Source organism: Lissotriton helveticus, chromosome 9 (genome assembly GCF_964261635.1).
Source record: "Lissotriton helveticus chromosome 9, aLisHel1.1, whole genome shotgun sequence".
NCBI classification, from domain to species: Eukaryota; Metazoa; Chordata; class Amphibia; order Caudata; family Salamandridae; genus Lissotriton; species Lissotriton helveticus.
The window spans coordinates 138,515,852-138,536,299 of record NC_136070.1 but is presented as its reverse complement, the minus strand read 5'-3'; the positions used below and the strand labels follow the sequence as shown (position 1 = coordinate 138,536,299).

The window sequence follows — 20,448 nt, the reverse complement described above, 5'->3', positions numbered from 1 at the left end:
ACCAAGGCTCTCCTCAGGGCTGAAAGAGACCTTGCGCCACCTTCAGATGGAGAACCCATTTGTGATCCGCTAAGCATCTTCAGCTGTATTTGTCCGCCCTGGTGTTCAGAGAGCCTGCCAGGAGTTGAGCCACCAGGGGAATGCCTTGAAGTTCCAGTCAATTCCAAAGACACAGGGCTTCTTGACAAAGGGTCCATGACCCCACTCCGCCCTGTTTGTTGCAGTACCACATGGAGGTGGTGTTGTCCGTCAACACCTGCACTAGCTTTCCCTTGATAAATGGTAGATAGGCTTTCAATGCCAGAGCTCCACCAAGTTTATGTGGAGTCTGGATTCAACCAGAGACCAGGGACCTCTGATCTCCACCTCCCCCAGATTGCTGCCCCAGTCCAGGAGGGAGGCACCAGTCACTACTGTCAGATCTGGTAGGAAAAGAGAGAGGAGTCTGCTGCTGACCCAATCATGGTTTTTTAAATTAACCCCAGGCGTAGTTTGCGTAGTAGCGCTACGCGTAGCTCCTGAAGTGCACTTCGCACTACGCGAGCTACGCGAGCTGCGTAGTGCACTGTGCAAAATGCTGATGGCACTGATTGCACAGTGCCGGATCCTTGTCTGCACTGTGCAATCAGTGCAAACTGCATCTTGCACAGTGCAAGCGGTCGTTTTCTGCCCCTCGAGTAGATTTCTACTTGAGCAGCAGCTTTCTCAACGTGGACTGGTAGTTTCTCATCGCTAGCGGTCGCAAGCATACACGACCACTCGCAATGAGAAACCTGACCTCCCCACATTGGGAATCTCACCAGGAGGCTTATTTTCCATTTTTGCACTTTACTGGAAAGGAAACAAGCTTCCGGGGCTTGTATCCTTTCCAGTAAAGAATTGGCTTGGTAGTTTGGTCTGCCCTGTTCCCATGATGCACTGGGCCAGGGTCAGATTAATTTGCATATAGCCAGGTTCTGAACTGGGATGGTGTAGTGAGCTAAAAAAACGGTTATGGATCAAGCCCTATTCTTTTGACTGGGTATGAGTGTTCTGTTTAACTCAGATGCTCTGTCCATCACCACCCCCTTTTCTGAATCGTTTTGGCCACTATAGGAGTGGCAGGGTATGCTCAGACATGAGTCCCTTGCTCACTGCACCATCAGGATTCAAGCAAGCCGGGCCGAAGACGGCTGCAATGCCAGAAACCGGTCCCCGGAAGCTTGTTTCCTTTCCAGTAAAGAATTGGCTTGGTAGTTTGGTCTGCCCTGTTCCCATGATGCACTGGGCCAGGGTCAGACTAATTTGCATATAGCCAGGTTCTGAACTGGGATGGTGTAGTGAGCTAAAAATACGGTGATGGGTCAAGCCCTGATCTTTTGACTGGGTATGAGTGTTGTGTTTAACTCAGATGCTCTGTCCATCACCACCCCCTTTTCTGAATCGTTTTGGCCACTATAGGAGTGGCAGGGTATGCTCCGACATGAGTCCCTTGCTCACTGCACCATCAGGATTCAAGCAAGCCGGGCCGAAGACGGCTGCAATGCCAGAAACCGGTCCCCGGAAGCTTGTTTCCTTTCCAGTAAAGAATTGGCTTGGTAGTTTGGTCTGCCCTGTTCCCATGATGCACTGGGCCAGGGTCAGACTAATTTGCATATAGCCAGGTTCTGAACTGGGATGGTGTAGTGAGCTAAAAAAACGGTGATGGGTCAAGCCCTGATCTTTTGACTGGGTATGAGTGTTCTGTTTAACTCAGATGCTCTGTCCATCACCACCCCCTTTTCTAAATCGTTTTGGCCACTATAGGAGTGGCAGGGTATGCTCAGACATGAGTCCCTTGCTCACTGCACCATCAGGATTCAAGCAAGCCGGGCCGAAGACGGCTGCAATGACAGAAACCGGTCCCCGGAAGCTTGTTTCCTTTCCAGTAAAGAATTGGCTTGGTAGTTTGGTCTGCCCTGTTCCCATGATGCACTGGGCCAGGGTCAGACTAATTTGCATATAGCCAGGTTCTGAACTGGGATGGTGTAGTGAGCTAAAAAAACGGTGATGGATCAAGCCCTGATCTTTTGACTGGGTATGAGTGTTCTGTTTAACTCAGATGCTCTGTCCATCACCACCCCCTTTTCTGAATCGTTTTGGCCACTATAGGAGTGGCAGGGTATGCTCAGAAATGAGTCCCTTGCTCACTGCACCATCAGGATTCAAGCAAGCCGGCCCGAAGACGGCTGCAATGCCAGAAACCGGTCCCCGGAAGCTTGTTTCCTTTCCAGTAAAGAATTGGCTTGGTAGTTTGGTCTGCCCTGTTCCCATGATGCACTGGGCCAGGGTCAGACTAATTTGCATATAGCCAGGTTCTGAACTGGGATGGTGTAGTGAGCTAAAAAAAACGGTGATGGATCAAGCCCTGATCTTTTGACTGGGTATGAGTGTTCTGTTTAACTCAGATGCTCTGTCCATCACCACCCCCTTTTCTGAATCGTTTTGGCCACTATAGGAGTGGCAGGGTATGCTCAGACATAAGTCCCTTGCTCTCTGCACCATCAGGATTCAAGCAAGCCGGGCCGAAGACGGCTGCAATGCCAGAAACCGGTCCCCGGAAGCTTGTTTCCTTTCCAGTAAAGAATTGACTTGGTAGTTTGGTCTGCCCTGTTCCCATGATGCACTGGGCCAGGGTCAGACTAATTTGCATATAGCCAGGTTCTGAACTGGGATGGTGTAGTGAGCTAAAAAACGGTGATGGATCAAGCCCTGATCTTTTGACTGGGTATGAGTGTTCTGTTTAACTCAGATGCTCTGTCCATCACCACCCCCTTTTCTGAATCGTTTTGGCCACTATAGGAGTGGCAGGGTATGCTCAGACATGAGTCCCTTGCTCACTGCACCATCAGGATTCAAGCAAGCCGGGCCGAAGACGGCTGCAATGCCAGAAACCGGTCCCCGGAAGCTTGTTTCCTTTCCAGTAAAGAATTGGCTTGGTAGTTTGGTCTGCCCTGTTCCCATGATGCACTGGGCCAGGGTCAGACTAATTTGCATATAGCCAGGTTCTGAACTGGGATGGTGTAGTGAGCTAAAAAAAACGGTGATGGATCAAGCCCTGATCTTTTGACTGGGTATGAGTGTTCTGTTTAACTCAGATGCTCTGTCCATCACCACCCCCTTTTCTGAATCGTTTTGGCCACTATAGGAGTGGTAGGGTATGCTCAGACATGAGTCCCTTGCTCACTGCACCATCAGGATTCAAGCAAGCCGGGCCGAAGACGGCTGCAATGCCAGAAACCGGTCCCCGGAAGCTTGTTTCCTTTCCAGTAAAGAATTGGCTTGGTAGTTTGGCCTGCCCTGTTCCCATGATGCACTGGGCCAGGGTCAGACTAATTTGCATATAGCAAGGTTCTGAACTGGGATGGTGTAGTGAGCTAAAAAAACGGTGATGGATCAAGCCCTGATCTTTTGACTGGGTATGAGTGTTCTGTTTAACTCAGATGCTCTGTCCATCACCACCCCCTTTTCTGAATTGTTTTGGCCACTATAGGAGTGGCAGGGTATGCTCAGACATGAGTCCCTTGCTCACTGCACCATCAGGATTCAAGCAAGCCGGGCCGAAGACGGCTGCAATGCCAGAAACCGGTCCCCGGAAGCTTGTTTCCTTTCCAGTAAAGAATTGGCTTGGTAGTTTGGTCTGCCCTGTTCCCATGATGCACTGGGCCAGGGTCAGACTAATTTGCATATAGCCAGGTTCTGAACTGGGATGGTGTAGTGAGCTAAAAAAACGGTGATGGATCAAGCCCTGATCTTTTGACTGGGTATGAGTGTTCTGTTTAACTCAGATGCTCTGTCCATCACCACCCCCTTTTCTGAATCGTTTTGGCCACTATAGGAGTGGCAGGGTATGCTCAGACATGAGTCCCTTGCTCACTGCAGCATCAGGATTCAAGCAAGCCGGGCCGAAGACGGCTGCAATGCCACAAACCGGTCCCCGGAAGCTTGTTTCCTTTCCAGTAACGAATTGGCTTGGTAGTTTGGTCTGCCCTGTTCCCATGATGCACTGGGCCAGGGTCAGACTAATTTGCATATAGCCAGGTTCTGAACTGGGATGGTGTAGTGAGCTAAAAAAAACGGTGATGGATCAAGCCCTATTCTTTTGACTGAGTATGAGTGTTCTGTTTAACTCAGATGCTCTGTCCATCACCACCCCCTTTTCTGAATCGTTTTGGCCACTATAGGAGTGGCAGGGTATGCTCAGACATGAGTCCCTTGCTCACTGCACCATCAGGATTCAAGCAAGCCGGGCCGAAGACGGCTGCAATGCCAGAAACCGGTCCCCGGAAGCTTGTTTCCTTTCCAGTAAAGAATTGGCTTGGTAGTTTGGGCTGCCCTGTTCCCATGATACACTGGGCCAGGGTCAGACTAATTTGCATATAGCCAGGTTCTGAACTGGGATGGTGTAGTGAGCTAAAAAAAACGGTGATGGATCAAGCCCTATTCTTTTGACTGGGTATGAGTGTTCTGTTTAACTCAGATGCTCTGTCCATCACCACCCCCTTTTCTGAATCGTTTTGGCCACTATAGGAGTGGCAGGGTATGCTCAGACATGAGTCCCTTGCTCACTGCACCATCAGGATTCAAGCAAGCCGGGCCGAAGACGGCTGCAATGCCAGAAACCGGTCCCAAGAAGCTTGTTTCCTTTCCAGTAAAGAATTGGCTTGGTAGTTCGGTCTGCCCTGTTCCCATGATGCACTGGGCCAGGGTCAGACTAATTTGCATATAGCCAGGTTCTGAACTGGGATGGTGTAGTGAGCTAAAAAAAACGGTGATGGGTCAAGCCCTGATCTTTTGACTGGGTATGAGTGTTCTGTTTAACTCAGATGCTCTGTCCATCACCACCCCCTTTTCTGAATCGTTTTGGCCACTATAGGAGTGGCAGGGTATGCTCAGACATGAGTCCCTTGCTCACTGCACCATCAGGATTCAAGCAAGCCGGGCCGAAGACGGCTGCAATGCCAGAAACCGGTCCCCGGAAGCTTGTTTCCTTTCCAGTAAAGAATTGGCTTGGTAGTTTGGTCTGCCCTGTTCCCATGATGCACTGGGCCAGGGTCAGACTAATTTGCATATAGCCAGGTTCTGAACTGGGATGGTGTAGTGAGCTAAAAAAACGGTGATGGGTCAAGCCCTGATCTTTTGACTGGGTATGAGTGTTCTGTTTAACTCAGATGCTCTGTCCATCACCACCCCCTTTTCTGAATCGTTGTGGCCACTATAGGAGTGGCAGGGTATGCTCAGACATGAGTCCCTTGCTCACTGCACCATCAGGATTCAAGCAAGCCGGGCGGAAGACGGCTGCAATGCCAGAAACCGGTCCCCGGAAGCTTGTTTCCTTTCCAGTAAAGAATTGGCTTGGTAGTTTGGTCTGCCCTGTTCCCATGATGCACTGGGCCATGGTCAGACTAATTTGCATATAGCCAGGTTCTGAACTGGGATGGTGTAGTGAGCTAAAAAAAAACGGTGATGGATCAAGCCCTGATCCTTTGACTGGGTATGAGTGTTCTGTTTAACTCAGATGCTCTGTCCATCACCACCCCCTTTTCTGAATCGTTTTGGCCACTATAGGAGTGGCAGGGTATGCTCAGACATGAGTCCCTTGCTCACTGCACCATCAGGATTCAAGCAAGCCGGGCCGAAGACGGCTGCAATGCCAGAAACCGGTCCCCGGAAGCTTGTTTCCTTTCCAGTAAAGAATTGGCTTGGTAGTTTGGTCTGCCCTGTTCCCATGATGCACTGGGCCAGGGTCAGACTAATTTGCATATAGCCAGGTTCTTAACTGGGATGGTGTAGTGAGCTAAAAAAACGGTGATGGATCAAGCCCTGATCTTTTGACTGGGTATGAGTGTTCTGTTTAACTCAGATGCTCTGTCCATCACCACCCCCTTTTCTGAATCGTTTTGGCCACTATAGGAGTGGCAGGGTATGCTCAGACATGAGTCCCTTGCTCACTGCACCATCAGGATTCAAGCAAGCCGGGCCGAAGACGGCTGCAATGCCAGAAACCGGTCCCCGGAAGCTTGTTTCCTTTCCAGTAAAGAATTGGCTTGGTAGTTTGGTCTGCCCTGTTCCCATGATGCACTGGGCCAGGGTCAGACTAATTTGCATATAGCCAGGTTCTGAACTGGGATGGTGTAGTGAGCTAAAAAAACGGTGATGGATCAAGCCCTGATCTTTTGACTGGGTATGAGTGTTCTGTTTAACTCAGATGCTCTGTCCATCACCACCCCCTTTTCTGAATCATTTTGGCCACTATAGGAGTGGCAGGGTATGCTCAGACATGAGTCCCTTGCTCACTGCACCATCAGGATTCAAGCAAGCCGGGCCGAAGACGGCTGCAATGCCATAAACCGGTCCCCGGAAGCTTGTTTCCTTTCCAGTAAAGAATTGGCTTGGTAGTTTGGTCTGCCCTGTTCCCATGATGCACTGGACCAGGGTCAGACTAATTTGCATATAGCCAGGTTCTGAACTGGGATGGTGTAGTGAGCTAAAAAAAACGGTGATGGATCAAGCCCTGATCTTTTGACTGGGTATGACTGTTCTGTTTAACTCAGATGCTCTGTCCATCACCACCCCTTTTCTGAATCGTTTTGGCCACTATAGGAGTGGCAGGGTATGCTCAGACATGAGTCCCTTGCTCACTGCAACATCAGGATTCAAGCAAGCCGGGCCGAAGACGGCTGCAATGCCAGAAACCGGTCCCCGGAAGCTTGTTTCCTTTCCAGTAAAGAATTGGCTTGGTAGTTTGGTCTGCCCTGTTCCATGAAGCACTGGGCCAGGGTCAGACTAATTTGCATATAGCCAGGTTCTGAACTGGGATGGTGTAGTTAGCTAAAAAAACGGTGATGGATCAAGCCTTGATCTTTTGACTGGGTATGAGTGTTTTGTTTAATTCAGATGCTCTGTCCATCACCACCCCCTTTTCTGAACCATGTCCAGAACAGCTGCAGCGACGAAAAGGAGTGTCTGAGAGGGAGTCAAGTGTGACTTTGGCTATCATTGATAATGAACCCCCGGCGAGTGCAGGTCTGCCGCAGTTTGGAGGTGGGAGATGACGTCTTGGGGTGAGCCTGTCTTCAACAGTTAGTCGTCGAGATAGGAGAAGGCTGGCACCCTTGATCTCTGCTAATGAACTGCAACTACCGCCATCAAAGCTGGCAAGACCAAAATGGAGCTAGGGGAACTTGGCCTACCATGAACCGCAGGCAACGCCTGTGAGCAGGCAGGTCGGAGATGTGGAAGTATGCATCATGCAGGTCCAACACTACCATCTAGTTTTCCGGGCACAAGGCAGACAGGACTTGACAAGCCCAGGACTTGAGCGAACATGAGCATTTAGAATTTCTCCTTTTTCAGGAAGAAATTGAAACGGGGCAGGTTTAAGATAGGACAAAGGGCTCTGTCCTTCTTGGGCACCAGAAATGTTGTCCTCCATTGGCCCGTGGCACAAGGCAGACAGGACTTGACAAGCCCAGGACTTGAGCGAACATGAGCATTTAGAATTTCTCCTTTTTCAGGAAGAAATTGAAACGGGGCAGGTTTAAGATCGGACAAAGGGCTCTGTCCTTCTTGGGCACCAGAAATGTTGTCCTCCATTGGCCCGTGGCAAGTGGGTGGCATGGAGGGAGGGGTAGTGTAGTTATGAAGGGGAGGGAGTAGCCCCTTCGGACAATCTGGAGAGCCCAGCTGTCGGATGTGATAGACCTCCAATGGTGCAGGTGATGGCACATTCTGCCACCAACTAGATGCCCATGATTTTCGAAGAGTAAACTAAAGAGGCTTGGAGGCTGCTGCTGATGGAGGAGGTTGGGCTTGCCGGATCTCTGGCTACATGAACCCCAATGTCTGTGGATATCACATCCTTGAAAACGCAGGAGCTGAGAAGCTTGTGTGTCATGGTGGCTGGGGGAGTGGAGATACAGCAGGAAGCCCCTCCGTGGCCATGGAAGGACTGGGTTGGAAAGGCCCAAGGACCCGGCTATAGCACTGCTGTCCTTGAAGCGCTCTACTGCAGAGTTTGACTTGTCTCCAAAAAGACGGGCAAAAAGCGGTACAAAAGGGGGTGGTGATGGACAGAGCATCTGAATCAATCAAACACTCACACCCAGTCAAAAGATCTGGGTATAATCCATCACCGTTCTTTAGCCCACTCTGCCACCCCAGTTCAGACATGGCTATATGCAAATCAGTCTGACCCTGTGCCTCATGGGAACAGTCCAGCCCGAACTGCCAAGCCATGCCTTCCCTGGACCGGAAACAAGCTTCCGAGGACCGGTTTCTGGCATTCCAGCCGTCTTCAGCCCGGCTTGATTGAATCCAGTGGCAAAGTGAGCAAGGGACTCACGTCTGAGCATACCCTGCCACACTTATGGCGGCCAAAAGCGGTACAAAAGGGGGTGGTGATGGACGGAGCATCTGAATCAATCAAACACTCACACCCAGTCAAAAGATCTGGGTTTAATCCATCACCGTTCTTTAGCCCACTCTGCCACCCCAGTTCAGACATGGCTATATGCAAATCAGTCTGACCCTGTGCCTCATGGGAACAGTCCAGTTGCAATTTCCAAAAAGACGGGAGCCATTAAAGGGAAGGCCAACCCCTAAAAAGCCAGTGGTTCTTAATCAGTTGTGAAGCCAAAGGGCCAACGATGATGAAACCGATCTGCCCAGTGAGTTGGTTGTGTCCAAGCCACAGCAAATGGTGAACTTAGCTATGTCACTCCCGTCAGCAATAGCTTGTGAGAGTCTAGCTCGGGCCTGTTCCGAGGCCATAGGTAGCACCTGCATAACCGAGACCCACAGCAAATAGGAGTATCGGCTCAAAAGGCCTGCGATGTTCATCAACTGCAGTGATAGCTTGCAGGCAGAAAAATCCTTCTTTTCAAAGGTATCCAGCCTCTCGGATTCCCTATCCGGTGGAGTGGTAGAGAATGCACCAGGATTTTCAATGGAGGTGGAGGCTTGAACCACCAAGCTCTCCGGAGTGGGGAGTTAAGTGTGGAAGGTAGGGTCAGCTGTAATGGGGCGATTGCGTTGGGCAATTGTCCTACTCACAGGAGCCCCTGTGCAGGACTTAGACCAGGCCCAGAGTAGGACGTCAATCAGGGCTTCATTAAATGGGAGGAGTGGCTCTGTGGGGGCAACTCCTAGTTATAGCACCTCTGTCAAGACATTCGTCTTGGCTAACAATGAGGGTAGCTTAAGGTCCAGAACCTCAGCAGCTCTTCGCACCACCACTGCGAAAGGGAAACCCTTCTCTATAGCCACGATAGCAGGAGAGACCAAGTCAGTGTCTCGAAAGGTGTCCAGTCCAAGGGAATCTGCCAAATCATCACACCAGTTGTCCTCAGTGATCTCTAGGGGCTGGGAGTCATCAGGGTCCAGTGGCCCCTGCCAGTCTTCTCCAAGCCCTAGCCCATAGGAATAGGGCACAGTCTTCAGACTGGATGAAATCCCTCCAGTCTGCACCGGAGTCGGATGACGCCCATTTGGCTCCATGTCAGAGTCAGGGATGAGAATGGGGATGGCGGTGCCGGGGACGTCGGCAGTGGGGTTGGTGCCAGGGTAAGCCGAGGTAGATCGACCGGCACCGGTCCGGATCCGTCCATGGATCCAAGGGGCTTGACTGGTGCCGGGGGCAAACCCATCGGTGAAAGACCAGCATGGGTACCCCCCAAACCAGTGGGGCACAAAGGCACTCCAGCAGGGACCGGCTACCCAAATGTGATGTGCATGGCGTCATAAAATTCTAAAAGTTGGGTGAGGGATGCTCAGGCACCTGAAAACTCGAGGAAGCACAGAGACAGCCCAGGCAGAGGCTCAATCACGGAACCAGGCTTAAAATGCTGATGCTCCCTTGTCTCGTCGGATGGGGTAAAGTCGAAGAAATCTTCAACTGCTTGTTCTTTTTGTGGGACATACCTGAACACCCAGACTACTTAGAGTGCGATGACGAGCATTTTTGATGTCTCAGACTAATCCCGTGACATTCCTCTCTACCAGGATCGGCACCGTCGTGGTGTCACACATCCAGCAGCAAGGGGCTTGAGGGACCACTCTCTCGAGGCCTTGGATGCATGGTGTGACAATCAACTCTGGTCTTGGTGTTGTGGTTGTGTTCAAGGCAGTTCAAGGAAGATGAGGTGTTCAAGGCAGTTCTAGGAAGATAAGGTGTGAGTCAGTCACCAGAATTTGCAGATGCTAGGAACCACAGGGCCTAAACCCAGCCTTCCTTGCAGACATCCCTGACATACCAGGAGACAATGTCTTAAAACTCTTCGACAAAAGGTTGAAAAAAAGGTCAGAAGAGCTACGGTGGTCTTCTCCGGATCTGTGCTGACTGGCACTGAAAGATAAGAACTGATGTCAGCATACTGAGATGGTTGCAATATGTGCACAATGCACGTCATTTCTGGCATGGGCGATGTCGACGGTGCTATGTGGAGCCAAACAACTCCACCTCCCAGTGTGCAAGGGCACTGCTCAAGGCAAAGTTTCCAGATCCACTCAGATGCCAGGGTATAATTCTAAGGTAAGGAATCTGCAGCTAGAAGTCTCTATCAGAACATATTTGCCATACATGCCTCAAATAGTATGTAAATCATAACTCTTTTTTTTTAATTCTAAAAAACAATATTATTAGACGGTAGACAGCTCTCTTTATTTCGCTGCCAATACTACACTGGTCACTAATAGTAAAATAGACATTAAAATAATAAATATAATATGACTTTGTTCCAGTCCATATCTCCGCGCATGTCACTTCAACATTATTTATCTATTGATTTATTTATTGAGTTGTATATAGCACAAATTAGACCCAGAAGGTATCGGAGAATTTTAAAGAGATATCACAGCAGCAATAACATGAGATACATGTGGAGTAAATAGTAATACATAGTGAGTTTATATAAAAATAGAAGACAATATATTTATTTGTTTGTTCAAGGAGAAGAGCGGCCAGCATTGAGATGTGAGAGGAGTTTTAGAATAACTCGGGGAATCAGTATAAGTAATCAACTTCATACATTTACTAAAGTGGTCACATAAATCATCTTTCCAAAGGCCTATCACAAAAACTGTCCTTTCCAATAACGCATTCAAGTAGATATCCTAGTAGGGGACCATTGTGTTCTCCATGATTCCTATCAAACTGAGACTTGGAACCATCGAAGCTCCAAGAACCTACTAAAGTCACATTGCAATCAACAGAGAATACCAATGTTCTATGATCGGTAAGCGTGGTATTTATAACATTCAAATCCAATATACATTTAAAAGCGGAATACGCGGCAATGATATAATCATTAATAGAGAGTCCCAGCAGGGATTTATGCGTATTTTGGGCAGGAGAATTGCAAGCAAATCTACTATTTAGGATAACACAATCATTCTTCTTTAAAAGACTGATGATTGAATGACCTCTTTTATTTCTTTTTATTTTTGGTGGGAAAAGAATCGGGGAAATATGAAGCGCTTCTTTTTCGGCATCCGCAAATAGGTTAATAGAGTGATTTGAGACTTTATTGTTTAAATCTACAACTAAGACAAAATGAAGATGTGCCCCCTGGGCCAGAAACTCGCTTATAAAGGAGGAAAGATAATTAACAGAGTATTAAAGTGAGGGTCTGGGGGAATATACGCATTTACCACTAAAATAGAATTCCTCATATTCTCACCCAAAGCAGGGAAAATGTTAGAGCTTGGAAAAAAATTGATTGATCCATGAAGCTACTATAATTTCATTTATTTATTTTTAAAGTTTTATATAGAACAAGTATATATCTGGTTTAGTGGGTCTGTTTTTATTTGCTGTTTTGAGTCTGTATTCAGATGCCTAAGTGTGCATCTATGAGTTCTTGGGTATGTGCATGCAGGTTTTGTTATATATGTTATTCGTTTTCAACTCTCTCAGTAAGTGCTTGTTTGGAAACTTTATGGAAATACACGCATTTATGTACGTGTCTCGGTGTGTGTGTATGCATGTATCTGTATGTGAATGCATATTGCACTGTTTGTTTTACTGAGATGTGCTTCTGTGTATCTTGCTGAACAAAGACTTAGTAAGTTGTATATCATTGTGTCCATGCATGTGCCTTTAACTTTGTAAGTTGTACTGTGCTAATATGTGTGTGTTCTGCATTTGTGTCTTGGAGTTTATGTAATTGTATATTTCTTTGGCAAATGTGTCTATGTCTCTGAGCAAGCGTGTTAATGTGTGTTTGGGTCTGTGCATATATGTCGTGTATGTGCTTATGCGAACATTTGCGTTTTGTGTGTCTGTGTGCAGTTTGCCAATACGCATCTGTGTGGCTTTCTGTGCACAGGCAATTGTGTGTGTCTATGCCAGGATATGTACGTCATTGAATCCTTGTGGTTGTGTCTTAGCCTCTTTCACGACGTACGAATGTTTTAGGGCAAGTACTTGTAAAGTTCTGCACTGTAAGTGTATATGTTTTGTGCGTTTGTAAGTATCTGTCTGTGTTTATGTGCTGTCAGCCAATATGCCTAAAGCAGTGTTTTTGGGGCTGTATGTTGTTGGCTTTTCCATACCATATTTGTTTATATGTCTGGCTGTGAGAGTTCGCCAGTCCGTCAGTTAAATTGTGCCTATGAGCGTGTTTCTATTAGCCTGTCTTTCTGTTATCTGTTTGACATTTCGTCAGTCAGTGAGCTTATGTTTTGGTTTTATCAGTGCTATTGTGCATTTGTCAGCTTCTGTTTGGTTTGATTGTGCTTGTTAGATTTTGTTTTATCTATCTGTCAGTCCATCATCCATTGTGTGCATGTGTTTGTGAGCGTAACTGTTGCCCATGAATTGTATGTGGTTGTCTGTGTCAGTCCTTGTGTTTGCGTGTGTGTGCGTAGGTATGTATCCTTGTGTGTGTCTTGCAATCTGTGAATCTGTTTTACAATCTGGGTCTTTTTCTGCCGCCTGTTTTATGTATGGAATCAGTGTATGATGTTCAATCCCCTCTTATGTAAACTGCAGATTGGATGTTAGTGCATCTTTGTCCATGACGGAATGCTGGTCATAAAACACATTTTCAGAGAGAGATGAAGTCAGCCAAGTGAAATAAATCCGTTCCCTTTGGCACAGTAAACCCCGTACAGCAAGGCTGCTCTATACCATATTTAATTGGGTTGTATGTATTTGTATTCATATAGCGCTTTCTCCATCTTTTGCAATACCTAAAATGCTTTGCTGTATATACCACTGAATGAGAAAGTGATGGTATACGTGTAGGAGCAAGGCCTGCAGCTGTACCCAGCAGTTGGTAATGATCAACCCAAAGACATACACATACTGGGGGTAGACATAAATAGAATCATAACATTTGCAGCTAGACAAAACGTGACGGCCATCTTAGAAGTTTGCAAAATAACACTCCAAGATGGCTGTCAACCACCATTGACTTTACCAGCGGGGGCACCACAATCTTACAAGCACTGGTGGAGCCAATACCAGCAGCTAAAAAACAGTGTGTCAAGACTCCAAGACCAATATGCTTTGCTAATGTTTGTTTTTAATTTTGGGGAAAGCCATACAAAGTTGAGCTTCTTCCACAGTTCTAGTAGGGATTATAATCAACTATTTAAGAAAGTGAACAGACTGAAGCAATATTCAAGATACAAAATGGATAATTTCAGCTCATAATAATTGTGTATTTAAATTCTCTTTGCTTTCTGCCGTTGTGCCGTCTCCTTAGTGAAGCCGGATTAGTTTACCTCCTCGGACATGAAATGTCCCCCCTCCACCAGGGCATTTCCCACCAGCTCCATCTCGTTGTACTTCAGCCGCTGTTTGTGAATTTCTCTCTTGTACTCCTCATGGCGCTTGATAAGGAGCTCAGCGCCAATTATATCATTTGCCAGCTCTTCGGACATAAGGACAGCAAGCATCTCCTTGGCCCACACCCTGTCAAGATGGAGTTTAAAGAGTTAGCACTGGTGGGCAATTTTATATGCAAAATATTTGATACATTTTTTACACACTAGTAATCACGTAACGCACCATCAACAGCCCAATTATTATTTAATTCTTTCTTTAAAAAAAAAAATATATATTTTTATTGAGTATTTTTAACATATACAACATATGACAGATAGCGTATACACTTCATCGCGATAGTATGTACAGGGATGGAAGCCCGTGGGGGATAGTACTTTGTTGTCTGGACTTCAGTTCGAAACATGAGCTTGCGCATCTCTGCTCTTCATCCTATACACATAAAACATGTAACATATATTTCCCTTGGTGTTTTGTAAAGTGGGAGTCAGCCATACAGTTGGTGTGAAGCCACATTTTGTTCACGCCTGGTCCCCTATCTATCTACTCTGACCGAGACTAGGAAGAGGGGGTGTGGGAGAGGGAAGGGGGAGATGCCCGCCCAAGAGTTTAGTGGTGTCGTTTGTTGTTTGGGTCCTACTGGCTGGCCCTCTCATGGGGGTTCGAATTACAATACAATTGTATTAGGGGGTTAAGAAAGTGCCTATAGTTAGTTACCCCAAAAATCTAAATTGGAAATGTTGAAATGCTACGTAAATCTCAAGGAAACGTTGGTATCTTTAACTTTAGTCATGGTGGCAGCACAAGAACAGCAAACATAATGTAGTAAGAACGATTGGTGGCTCAACTGAAACACTGGGATGCACTGATAAAACAAAAACAAAGTGACAAGCTAAAGTCTTACACATCTCTTCCTCTTTTAGAAATTAAACGAAATTTTGTAAAGCTCCAGTTAAAAATAACAATTTGTGTTGGGTAGATTTTTTGTTGTTGTAATGTTTGTTTCATAATTTGACTGTTTATTTCGTGTACACTTGATTCTGAATTGTGTGTATATTGCTTTGAGCCTGAGATCATAGAAAGTGCTGAGGCCGGGATCCCTGGTTTTCAGTAGTATTTCCGTGGCAGCCCACCGAAATCAAAAGGTCAAGAGCCACTGCTTTAAGAGTTCCGAGCATTGTACATGATTGGGCTGAACCACGTAAAATAAATTAGAACTTGTTAATACCACATAGAGAGCATCATCGAAATCGACATGGCTATACAGTAAAACACGAAGTAAATGGTGGATAGGGAGTTCTGGCCACGATTATTCTTCTTCAAATGTAATACCATAAAGTCTGTGTATAAACAAGGAATACATTTCTTCTGTGTTTAGGCCTCAGCTACAAACAGTTTTAACTATCAGTAGGCCCTTTTTGCCCTTTTTGTGACCTTTCTGCCCTCTGTGCCACTCGTTTCCCCCTCAATTGTTGTGCCCTTTTGCCTTCTGTTTCCTTCGTCGCCCCTCACCGCCCCCCACCGCTGCGTCTCCTGAGGCTCCGTCCCCCTGACTGCCCATTCGCTGCCCCCACCTCCCGCCTCCCAGCTGCTCCTCACTCCCACCTCCTCATACATGGCGGCTGCAGCGCGGTCACACCGCTGGCGCGCGGCAAGCCCGTCAGCGCCCGTCCGCACCTGGACTGCGCCGAGCGCCAGAACTCCTGGCCCCCGCACCTGCCACAGCGACCGCCGCCACTATGACGCCAGCACTCTGCACGCTCTCAACCGTGGACGGACCCACAACCGCTTTAAGGCCGCACCGAAACGCACACACGATCTTTTCACCTGCCGGAACTGCAGCTACACCAGCCACAGAGCCGACGAACCACCCGCCAAGAAAGACCTCAACCACCTCCGATGCATACTACTGAACACCTGCTCCACACGCAAACACGCCGTGGAGCTCTGGGGTCTGCTCAAACACAACATCCCCGGACGTCGCCTTCTTGACAGAGACCTGGTTGAACAACTCCTCCGCACCCGACATCGCCATAGCCATCCCAGACGGCTACAAGATCACCCGCAGAAACCGCACCAACAGAGTCGGAGGAGGAATCGCCATCGTCCACAAGTGCAGCATCAGGGTCTCGACTAGCACCGACGATGCGCTCAGCACCGCCGAACACATGCATTTCCAGATCCGCACAGACCCCAACTCCTCCCTTAGAGGCATCCTCGTCTACCGACCCCCCGGACTCCGCCACCAGTTCAGCAACACCATCGGCGACTTCATCAGCACGCACGCCCTGACCTCCACCGACTACATCCTCCTCGGAGACCTGAACTTTCACCTTGAGAACAACAACGACAGCAACTCCACCACTGTCAAGATCGCGAGCTAACCGAACTACAATACCCAGCACGCCCTGGGCGGAAACTAACGTTCCCGTGATCCTTTGCGTTCTCTGCGATCGCACGAGAAAGACGCTAAAAGGAAGCTGGCGGCTGAGGTCGGTGTCGGGAATTCATCCAGAGAATTCGGACCTGCTGTTTCAGAGTTCGTTGGTGCCTGGTGGGGTAAGGGTGCCTGGCACCACAGCGCTTCTCAGCGGGATCGCTGAGTTTCCAGATTCTAGTTTTGTGTTGCGCTGCTCGGTAACGGCTGTTACCGTGACTTTTGTGTTGCTGTTTGTTTACCTTGGATTTGGCTCGGTTGGCGTTTTCGGCCAAAGGAGCAGCTCCTAAGCTATAGTTTTCTGGTGTACTGGGAGTACATTAACCTGTGGGATTTTTCCTTTGGATGCATATACTATGGATTGGTTACTGAAACCAGATAAGAAGCATTATCTGTGTTAATCGGATTTCGAGGGGAATTCCAGTGTTTGTTTTCTTTGTACTTTACACTGCATATAGAGGTGGCAGCGTGTTTCTACATTGTGTTTCTGGTGTTAACTTTTTGTATGTACCCTTCTATTTAACAGGGGTTCAGGAGGTGTATGGTTACACTCTATCCCTGTGAGGTACCTCATAGGGGATACTTACGTAGGCTCTTATCTCTATGGAACATGTTATAACAAGCCAAGGAAGGAATGTACAATGGTCTTATATCAGTTCTATGTTTTGTATTTGCTATAGTTACACCGCAACAATTCTAAGCTGCCAGATACCTCTGCACATCTTCAAGAGCGTTATTTTCCATTTCAGGTATATCTCCTATATGGTGGTTATAAATGTGTTCTGAGTTCCGGTGCAAACAGTGTCTGATACATATGCTCTGTTTATGTTTTCCAGATCTCCCTCCCTGCTGTCCCCTACCTTTCCTTCCCTGATATCTTTCTTCTTTTTCCCTTCGCTTGATCTTCTCAATGCTCTGTGCCATTACGGCTATCCAGGCGTTGATTCGATCTAGAGGTGGGCATACTATACAACAAACCGATCCTGAGGACGTTAACATAACAACCACCCTGATCAACAACCTCGCCAACCTCAGACTGAGGCAACTCGTCACAAAGCCCACCCACTCCGCGGGCCACACGCTCGACCCCCTCTTCTCCTCAAGCCCGCACGTCTCCAACAGCAACACCACCAAACACCTCTGGACCGACCACCGCTGCATCAACTTCACCTTCCACAAACCCACCACACACCACCGCACCCAACAGATACCCCGCCGCCGCTGGAGCAAATTCACCGAAGACCAACTACATGCAAACCTCGCTTTCAGCCCACCCACTGACCCTCCAACACTGACGTCGCTGCCCACAACCTCAGACACTAGATTGAGGACTGCGCCAACACCCTCGCCCAGCTGAAGAAACTCCCCCACAGAGACACAAGCAAGAGGGCCAGCTGGTTCACCCAGAACTCCCAGATTCCAAGCAAGCCTGCCGGAAACTAGAGAAGAAATGGCACAGTGAACAAACTCCGGACAGCCACGCAGCGCACAAGGATGCTGTCCGCAACCGCCACCACCTCATCAGGGCTGCCAAGAAGACCTCCTTCAAAAACCGCCTCGACAACAACGCACATGACAGCAAGGAGCTCTTCAACATCGTGAAGGAACTCTCCAACACCAACGACATCCCACCATCGCAAGCCTTGTGCGACTCCCTCGCCACCTTCTCCCAACGCAAGATAGCAGACATTCACAACAGCTTCAACACCCAGACAGCCCCAACAGACAGCAACACAGCAGACCCTCCGCACACCATCGACCACATCCCCTTGTTAGCCTGGACCAGCGTGAGCATTGATGACATTGAGACCGCGACCTTCCCAGAGAGCTGGAAACACGCCGAGATTAACGCCTTACTCAAAAAACCAAGGCAGACCCAAGAGACCTCAAGAACTTCCGACCCATCTCTCTGCTCCCCTTCCCGGCCAAGGTCATCAAGAAAATCGTTAACAGACAGCTAACCTGATACCTCGAAGAGAACAGTATCCTGGACCCTTCCCAGTCAGGGTTCCGCAACAACCACAGCACCGATACTGCCCTCATCGCCACCACCGACGATATCAAGACCCTGCTGGACAACAGCGAGACCGCAGCACTCATCCTCCAAGACCTCTCTGCCGCCTTCGACACCGTCTGCCACCGCACACTACGCGCACGCATCCATGCCGCAGGGATCCTAGACAAGGGTCTGGATTGGACCACCTCCTTCCTCTTCGGCAGAACCCAGAGCATCCGCCTCCCCCCATTCAGTTCCAAAGCCTCCGAGATCATCTGCGGTGTTCCCCAGGAATCCTCCCTCAGCCCGAAGCTGTTCAACATTTACATGGCCCCGCTCGCACACGTCGCCCGACAGCACAACCTCAACATAATCTCCTACGCCGACGACACTCATCTGATCCTCTCCCTCACCAAGGACCCCATCACCGCCAAATCCAACCTCCATGAAGGAATGAAGGCTGTCGCCGACTGGATGAAGATCCGCCGTCTGAAGCTGAATTCGGACAAGACGGAGGTCCTCATCCTTGACTCCAACCTGTCAGCCTGGGACGACTCCTGGTGGCCAACGGCACTGGGGGCAGCCCCGACCCCCACCGACAACCTGGGAATCATCCTCGACTCAACGCTCTCAATGACCAAGCAAGTCAACGCCGTGTCCTACTCCTGCTTCAACACCCTCCGCATGCTCCGCAAGATCTACAGATGGATCCCAGCAGATAGAAGAAAGGCAGTCACCCAGGCCCAGGTCAGCAGCAGACTTGACTACGGAAACACCCTCTACGCGGGAGCCCCGACCAAGCTCATCAATCGACTACAACGCATCCAAAACGCCTCGGCGCGACTGATCCTCCATGTACCACGACATGGCCACATCACCCCTCACCTGAGAAACCTGCACTGGCTCCCCGTCAACAAGAGGATATCCTTCAAGCTCCTCATCCACGCACACAAGGCACTCCACAAGACCGGCCCAGCCTACCTCAACAGACGGCTCTCCTACACCCCCAACCGCCAGCTACGCTCCGCCGACCTCTCACTCGCCACCGTCCCGCGCATCCGAAGAACAACCACCGGCGGGAGATCCTTCACCCACCTCGCCGCCAAGACATGGAACATCCTCCCACTGAGCCTACGACAGACCCAAGACCTGCTGACCTTCAGGAGGATACTAAAGACCTGGTTGTTCGATCAGTAGCAGCCCCCCCCCCAGCGCCTTGAGACCCTCGTGGGTATGTAGTGCGCTTAACAAATGACTGATTGATCGATTGATTGATAGGCAGACCTATTGTTTTCAATACATTACATAAATTTAAGGCGGCATTTGGACAGTCCTTTGCTCATGATTAGATGGCCCAGTTATCTATTTCTTCTATGTGTTATTGATCAAATGGCTTTCCTCCTTATATTTGCATTTGTCATAGCAAAACTCATTTTGAAACTGCAGTTTTCTTACCTGATTTTATTTATTTAGCATATTATGGAAGTGCTTTATTCTCTTCCCCTTTCTTCTTCATGAATATCTTGTCCATTTAAAGAGGAGAAATATATTGGATTTGCCTGTGCTTTTTTTAGTAATTGGTTAGTGCGCTTATAGGCAGGAATGAGAGGAAGCAAGCAGAGTAAAAAGCACAGTATTACCATGGAAAGAAGGAAGATACAGCAAAAATAGAAGCAATGGGGAAAGTTATACTATACCACGTGTAGCACAGAAAAATGAAAGGAAGCAGGAATAAAGGTCTTTTGTACTGATTCCGACTTGAGGGAAGGCACGGCTTCTGTCCAATTAATGCCTGCCACTTGCCACACCACAATTAATATTCATCCTAATATGAGAGGTTGTGCTGCGGTACGGTGCCTGTGGACCTCAGCATAGTATTAGGGCTATCGCCATGCTGATGCTCTGCTCTTCTGTGGTAGGTGCCCTTGCAGAGCCATCTGGTGAAAGATGGGTAGTGCTGACCAACAAAAGCCCAGCTACATCCCTTAGACAGGTGAATCCATAGGATTCAAACAGCAATGTTGTTCTAGCATGGCACTATAGAGCGTCCCACAACCAAAAGGATTTCTCCCCATGGCCACACCAAAGGGGATAAACACCCTGTAATGCCCATGCTTACCAGGTTCAGTGGTGAAACAGACCTTTGTCGTTGTATCTGGAAATTAAGGTCTATTAATGGTCTTTCAAAAATCTTGACACTAATATAGG

General features: G+C 48.4%; 1 protein-coding gene across 2 annotated transcripts in view; it reads right to left on the bottom strand.

The window, feature by feature from the left end:
• SPTBN5 (spectrin beta, non-erythrocytic 5) overlaps nt 1-20,448 on the bottom strand; it is a 2,054,098-nt gene that overhangs the window by 191,585 nt on the left and 1,842,065 nt on the right. For both annotated transcript variants that reach the window (XM_078659643.1, XM_078659644.1), the window contains exon 61: nt 13,747-13,936. In XM_078659643.1, the coding sequence (XP_078515769.1) occupies nt 13,747-13,936 (190 nt within the window). The remainder of the gene's footprint in view (nt 1-13,746; nt 13,937-20,448) is intronic.